A 7597-nucleotide genomic window follows, 5' to 3' on the forward strand; every position below is an offset into this window, starting at 1 on the left:
TTTCAAAATGTTTGCTAAATATTGGAAGGAAATCTATAGCCTATATAAAGGCTATTGTTTAATTCATACACTTGAAATGAACAAATACTGGCATAAATAGTTTTTCAATATGGTTGAGCAGGGTGACTGGCTGCTCTTGATGTGTCTATAGCTTTACCAGACAGAAAAATAAAAGGTTAATGTATAGATAAGCAAATAATCGAATCCATGCGTTACCCCATTTCAATTAATTTAATTCCTCCTTATAAAGAATGGTCACTACCCCCTGGTCCTGCAAGCTGAAGACCCTTAGTGTTATAAATGCTGAAATGCATAACATGAAAATCAATCTGAGAACGAATCCTATTCAGAAAGGGGAACTTTTCATTTGGGAAAAGGGACAAACGTAGGAAGGGGTCCCTCCTAAAAAGCAGCTGTTTCCACAATCTTTTTTTGTGCCCGGTCACTCACCTTTTCACTATCTCTGCGTTCAAAACACCCCGTTCCATTTATAATCCATATATTTTCCATTCGAGTCCACATTCGCCAGAGCCAAACTTGCCCAGCTTTTCGGACCATCCCCTTATAGTTGTTGGGAAGAAAGGCGGAGTGCATGGGTGTCAAACTGTCCTCAAAACACCATGAACGATTGATTTGCAGCACTTTTCAGCCCCCTGACATTACTTGGAGAGGAACTGAATAGGAAACCCGCGAGCCGGCGACGGAATAAAGATGTTCTCTGCTGGAAGAGAAGGAAAACTGCTAATTTACCCCCAGTCCATCAAGGCCGAAAAATAGAGGAAAAAACAGAGAGAACTGTGGCTATTGAGAAGAAAGGGGCTGTATATACTCATCTAAATGCTGTCACAATATACTGAAGGGCTATGAACAACCATGAATATTTAACCGCTTACTTCAACAAGGGATAGAGAAGTGAACCAGCTTTGCATTGGGACAATGCAGTAAAGCACGTTAAGCTTGTTTCTATTCTGTTATTCCCGCACTACAACTCCCTGGAAGAAATTGTTTATTGCCGACCACATGAATACAGAATGCATGAGAAAGAACGTTTAAGCAACTCCCAGACCCGATGACCTAATTTTGATGACAGACAAACGTTTAAACTAATTGTTGAACCAGTTTAAAGTTGACAGCGTTTTCATTCTGTTAAATTAACGTGGGACTCAAACCCTGAATTGGGCTGTAGGCCATTTGAATGGAATATGAAAACATGATTTTGACATGTTTAGCCGTATTTTATAGGAGACATTTGCTCTAGATAATGATATGTTAAACATATTTCAGTTGTATTAATAGGCCCTAAGTAACGTAGCAATGTTGATTTTATATGTCGATTTGTATATTCGACTAAATCTAGTGCTAAACTGGCGACGTGGTCGTTTTTTTGGAATGAGTTTCATGGAAGGCAGTGTTGGACATCTCTAATGAAGAAAAATCGTATCTGGTTGGTGTGTGAAGGGTGTTGAATAATTGTCAGTGACTTAAACAAAATGTGTGATACTCCCCTTATTGATTGTTGTTCGTTTAGGCCTATTTACCATCGGATGCGCACAAAAACGTGCATGTGTGCAGTTAAGAGATAAACCATTAATATTGCTGAGTAGCCTTGGCTACTTGTCCGTCTCTCCATTTCACTTACTCACTCATTCAATTCAATTCTCGCTCCTTTCTCTCTCTCTCTCTCTCTCTCGCTCTCTCTCTCTCTCTCTCTCTCTCTCTCTCTTACACACACACACACAACCTCCGTCTCTCGCTCTTTCTCTCTTTCTCTCTGAAAGGGGAGGACCGCCTAATAGAGGCGGCTTTTCTTCTGCTGGAGATGGTCTATACCATAAGGGGAGTGTCATTAATAGCTAATCAGAGAGGGTTCAGACCAGCCACACAGCCTTCTGTATAAAGAGGACCCTCACTGCGAAAGAACGGAACATCTTCCAACCAGCCGTCTCACGGGAGGGAATATCAACTTTACATTTAGAGGCTTTCATATCTGACACGGTTTTCAGTAGTTTGCGAGATGGGCTCGGTATTACCCGCAGAAGCTTTAGCCCTGAAGTCTGGATTTAAATGTCAGAGTCGGTCCTTGTCTGATATCATCACCTCAGACATTCTACACAGTTTCCTGTATGGACGGTGGAGAAATGTGATCGGGGAGCATCTGATGGAGGACAAGCAGAGTAGCATCAGTCCCAAGACAGCCTTCACAGCTGAGGTCCTCGCGCAGTCCTTCGTCGGAGGTAAATTGCCCCTTTTGGAATTCTTCCAATAATTTCTACACGGGCAACCAGCCAAGAGCCCAGGCCTGTTGCAATGTTTAACATCCTAATATTTGGACATTTGTTTTTGTAGTTATAATACCAAATTGTGACAAATAATGAACTTTCAAATTGTACGTTTTATTTGACTATAACATTTACATTTTTGTAATTTAGCAGACGTTCTTATACAGAGCGACTTACATTCATCATAATAGTAGCTAGGTGGGACAACCACATATCACAGGCATAGTAAATAGGCCTACACTTGTCCTCAATAAAGAAGCTATAAGCAAAGTCAGAGGTAGAAGGTGGGGGGGGGGGTGTCAAGTGCAAATGTTGGTTCAGGGAAGTTTTTATTTTATTTGTATTTATTGGGGGTGGGGATTACTTAAGATACCATTTGATGGGCAGGGACTCTGCTGTCATAGCTTCAGGGGAAGCATTGGGGTGCCAGGACAGAGAAGAACTTGGACTGGGCTGAGCGGAAGCTGCCCTCGCGATCTAAAAGAAAAATAGCCTAGATTTACTTTTTTATTTCACAACTTCTGTCTGTTGTTAGCCTATGGCAAGAAAGGGACCCTCTTGACAATCATTGACTAAAAAGTGTTTAAATAGGCCTTTAGTTCAAATGTATTCAGCGAAATAACATTAGTCAGGTCTCATCATGCATGTCGTTGAGAGTGAACCAAAAAAGTGGGAACGTTCACTCCTCTGTTCTTCCCAAGGTCTCTGTGACTTTCTCATTAGGTCTACTGTTCTCCTGTATTTTCCTTCATTGGCCCTTTTATTTCCACCCATTTAACGCATTAACTAATTTAGCGCTTTGAGACCTTACATTTAGAAGCTTGTTAGGCGTGTAACTGTTGCTGACTGAAAGACGAAGGGTATTCAATTCATTTAGTTAACTTTGTGCTTGACCTGAGAAAGTTTCCACTTAAACCGAGGGGAGAGAAAGGTTCCCTTTCTTTGATGTCCCGGATTTTATCCGACATTCATCAATCTCCCGGCAGTCTATTTCCCTCCTTTGGCAGCTATGGTGCTCCGGCACTTTTCACTTTCTGTTCCCCAGATAATGCGCCGTGAAGGCTAAATCTATTGCCATTCATACCATGTCAACCATCTAATCGCCTTTCCATTTTTTTTGTTTGAGAAATTCCTGGGTCTTTTAAACAAGTCCTCATTTAATTCAGCGCAAATGTATTGCTACAAAGTTCTTAAAGGATAATGAATTTGGAATTAGCCGTTTCTTTCAGTTGGACATAATGAATATCGCATCTGAAGCATGACCGATTGCTGGACCCTGAGCAATAGACCATTTGACCTCTATTCAGGCCGTCTTTTTGCTGTTTTAAATACATGTTCTTTGATTCTGACATTAAATAATCCAAATAGTTTAATTTTTTTACGTTTTGAATGAGAATGAAAATGCTTTTCCGAGTTTTTTTTATTCTTTTCAACAAACTTTCAATTAATCAATTTAATCGAATTAAACGGTGGATAAGAAGTTGCTTAATATTTCATGACCAAAATAAGATGCAATATATTTGCTGTGTTGGCAAAATGTTAAACACCTAATTCATGAGGAGCATAAACATTATTTAAGACCACCCCCCGTTTAAGATTTTACAATTCATAAAGTTTAATCAAAAGGTTATCAAAGCATCATATTTGGTGAATCTTTTATTCGAAATATATGTATTATAAATATCAACCATTTTCCTTTTTGGCCTTTATTTAAAGGACATGCAATAATATTAGCACTAATGCACAATGTCTGACTTAAACCACTCCTATCCTCAATGTCTTTTAGGCAAATTGTTTAGCTTGGGTACTATTTCATACATTTCTCTTTCATGCATGGATGGATTGATGAAATTCACAGCTTGGATGGATTGTACACAGCAGTAAAATAACCTATTTTTCTCTTCCCTGCAGAGGTCCAGAAGCTCTCCAGCCTGGTGCTTCCCAGTGAGGTGATCATTGCCCAGAGCTCTATACCTGGCGAGGGCCTGGGAATTTTCTCCAAGACCTGGATCAAGGCGGGCACAGAGATGGGTCCGTTCACTGGCAGGGTCATCTCCCCTGAGCACGTAGACCTGCTCAAGAACAACAACCTCATGTGGGAGGTGAGAATCAGCTGGGCAGCTATAGGGTCTGATCTGCTTTCACAATTAGGGAATAATGGAAGCAAGACAACAATGCATCTCTGTGTATGCCATGTTTTTGTGGGGGAAGCATAGGTTTAAAGGTGGCATAATCTGTCTTGTTCACAAGAGTCTGGTACAATGTTTACATATAGCTTCTTGTACATACAGCTTAAGATCTTGCTGTTGTTCTTATAGGTGTTCAACGGAGACGGCACGGTGCGCTACTTCATCGATGCCAGCCAGGAGGACCATCGCAGCTGGATGACCTATATCAAGTGTGCCCGCAACGAACAGGAGCAGAACCTGGAGGTGGTGCAGATCGGCAGCAGCATCTTCTACAGAGCTGCAGAGGTGAAAACCAAGCCAGATACTGTCACTCCAAACTGACATGAAGCCTCTGACATGTCAGCGTTTTATGTTGTGTCTGAAATAATGACAAGTTCTGCAGTTAAGCCCATTCGTTTGTAGGCCTTCTTTGTTGGTGTCAAATATATAGAGTGACTGTAATTGAATTTCCCCTTGCCCATATAGAAGTAAGGGCAACCTATTGCTGAACAGCGCAACCTTCTGGCGTTCCCGGTACTCCTTTTCGTTTTGAACATTTTCCTTCTCCTGCTCTCTACAGACTATCCCTCCAGACCAGGAGCTGCTGGTGTGGTATGGAAACTCCCACAACACCTTCCTTGGTATTCCCGGCGTTCCCGGTACTGAGGAGCATCAGAGAAAGAGCCGGAATGGTGAGACCGGAATGGTGGGGTGTGATGACTATCAAAATCAATGTGGCTGTGGATAAACTGTATTTAGAAAACCAGATAACAGGCTCCTTTATCTGTGGGGCCAGTGTTTATGGGCTCTGCTGCAGACAACAGATTTACATCACTCTTATTTATTGCAAAGTACTGAAAATACGTTGATTCTATCCCATGTTAAATTCAACATTAGAAACGTCAGTCACATTAGTTTGTGATTCAAACAACTCAGTCACTCTGCTTCTCCTTTCCCCTGACAGAGGACTCTCACTCTTGTGACGGCTCTTCATCTTGCTCCCCCTCCTCCTCTTCTTCCTCGTCTGTGACCAGCCGTATGCGCTGCGTCATCTGCCACCGGGGCTTCAACTCTCGTAGCAACCTGCGCTCCCACATGCGCATCCACACCCTGGACAAGCCGTTCGTCTGCCGCTTCTGCAACCGCCGCTTCAGCCAGTCATCCACCTTGCGCAACCACGTGCGACTGCACACCGGAGAGCGCCCCTACAAGTGCCACGTGTGCCAGAGCGCCTACTCCCAACTGGCAGGGCTGCGGGCACACCAGAAGAGTGCCAGGCACAGACCAGGGGCGACGGGCGCAGACACTGCCTCTCAAGTCTCACCTCCTCCCCCACCGATCAACAGCCTGTCCCAACACCAGGTCCCCCTGGTTCACCATATCCCCACCATGGTGCTATGATAGCAGAGAGGAGAGAGAGACACTTGCTAATGCAAACTACACTTTACCCATGCACACCTGGGTCGCAGGTCTCTCTCTCTCTCTCTCTCTCTCTCTCTCTCTCTCTCTCTCTCTCTCTCTCTCTCTCTCTCTGCCCATCTCGAGAGAGAGAGAGAGAGAGAGAGAGTCACTGTTTGCTCGTGTGGCAGGCATTGCAATAACTTTGTGTTGGGCCAGAGAGTATGCCTGGTGGGTTGAGCTGATGGTACAGACATTCTTAAATACTTTTTACTGGTTGCCTTATTTACAATCTAGTCTCCTTAGATTTTTCTGGATATTATGTTTGTAATTCTCACAAAAAAGGTCTCATGTAGAGGGTCAACTGTTCTACTAGTGCCTGCACAAAGGACTGAATGTTGGTATCAAGAGTATTTTGAGAGTAACTGTCAGTTTATCTTTGTTTGTATACTCAAAACAGTATTGCAAGGACGCAGGAGACCAAAGGAAATAGTTTGCTATTCTAGTCAGTAATTCAATTGGTAAAGACAAGTACTCCGTATTTCAGATAATTATGTTTTACCATAACAGATTACGTTTTTGGGTGGTTCTGTCATGAATTCAACTTTACATCCTGTCATCTAAGCCCCACCAACTCAGGGAGAAGGTTGTTTGAATAGTAAAGTAACAAAGGAGAATTCAAATGAAATATACAGTATGTAGAAATTGGAGAGCAGCAGTGTACATTCATTTCAGCCTTATCAACATTTGACACTGTGTAATAGACACTTTATTTCTGTATATTCATGTAAAGCATTGTGTAATTCTGAACTGTATGTGAATGTAAATACATATGCGCTTTCCTTATATTCTAAATAAATAATGATATTAACAAGTCTGCATTGTGGTCTTTACTTTTGACCAGTTGGTAGCCTACTATGAAGCCTCCTAGCATGTTGGGAATGTTTATTAGCTGTGAAGGAAGCAATAAACAAACATTAAACGCACACAAGCAGATACACCACATGACCAAAAGTATGTGGACACCTGCTTGTCGAACATCTCATTCCAAAATCATGGGCATGAATATGAAGTTGGTCCCCCCCTTGCTGCTATAACAGCCACCACTCTTCTGGGAAGGCTTTCCACTAGATGTTGGAACGTTGCTGAGGGGACTTGCTTCCATTCAGCCACATTAGTGATGTTGGGCAATTAGGCCTGGCTCGCAGTCGGCGTTCCAATTCATCCCAAAGGTGTTTGATGGGGTTGAGGTCAGGGCTCTGTGCAAGCCAGTCAAGTTCTTCCACACTGATCTTGACAAACAATTTCTGTATGGACCTCACTTTGTGCACAGGGGCATTGTCATGCGGTTTTCGACTCTCTCTCTCTACCGCACCTGTTGTCTCAAATTCTGAATGCTCGGCTATGAAAAGCTGACCTTTTGCACCCTCTACAACCACTGTGATTATTATTATTTGACCCTGCTGGTCATCTATGAACGTTTGAACATCTTGGCCATGTGCCGTTACAATCTCCACCCGACACAGCCAGAAGAGGACTGGCCACCCCTCAGAGCCTGGTTCCTCTCTAGGGTTCTTCCTAAGTTTCTGCCTTTCTAAGGAGTTTTTCCTAGCTACCGTGCTTCTACATCTGCATTGCTTGCTATTTTGGGGTTTTAGGCTGGGTTTCTGTATAGCACTTTGTGACATCGGCTGATGTAAAAAGGGATTTAGAAAAATATTTGATTGATTGATTGAAATAGGAAAGGGTCTT

At 42.7% G+C, this 7597-nt stretch overlaps 1 protein-coding gene across 1 annotated transcript; it reads left to right on the plus strand.

Moving 5' to 3' along the window:
- The first annotated feature begins 1778 nt into the window (after nucleotides 1-1778).
- On the plus strand, nucleotides 1779-6722 carry LOC106566964 (PR domain zinc finger protein 12-like). Its single transcript, XM_014135665.2, has 5 exons — nucleotides 1779-2234; nucleotides 4191-4381; nucleotides 4598-4753; nucleotides 5028-5139; nucleotides 5412-6722. The coding sequence occupies exons 1-5, from the start codon at nucleotides 2015-2017 to the stop codon at nucleotides 5846-5848; spliced, it is 1116 nt and encodes a 371-aa protein (XP_013991140.1). The 5' UTR covers nucleotides 1779-2014; the 3' UTR covers nucleotides 5849-6722.
- Nucleotides 6723-7597: the final 875 nt, after the last annotated feature.

The sequence above is a fragment of the Salmo salar genome, chromosome ssa01 (genome assembly GCF_905237065.1).
Source record: "Salmo salar chromosome ssa01, Ssal_v3.1, whole genome shotgun sequence".
In the NCBI taxonomy this organism is placed as follows: Eukaryota; Metazoa; Chordata; class Actinopteri; order Salmoniformes; family Salmonidae; genus Salmo; species Salmo salar.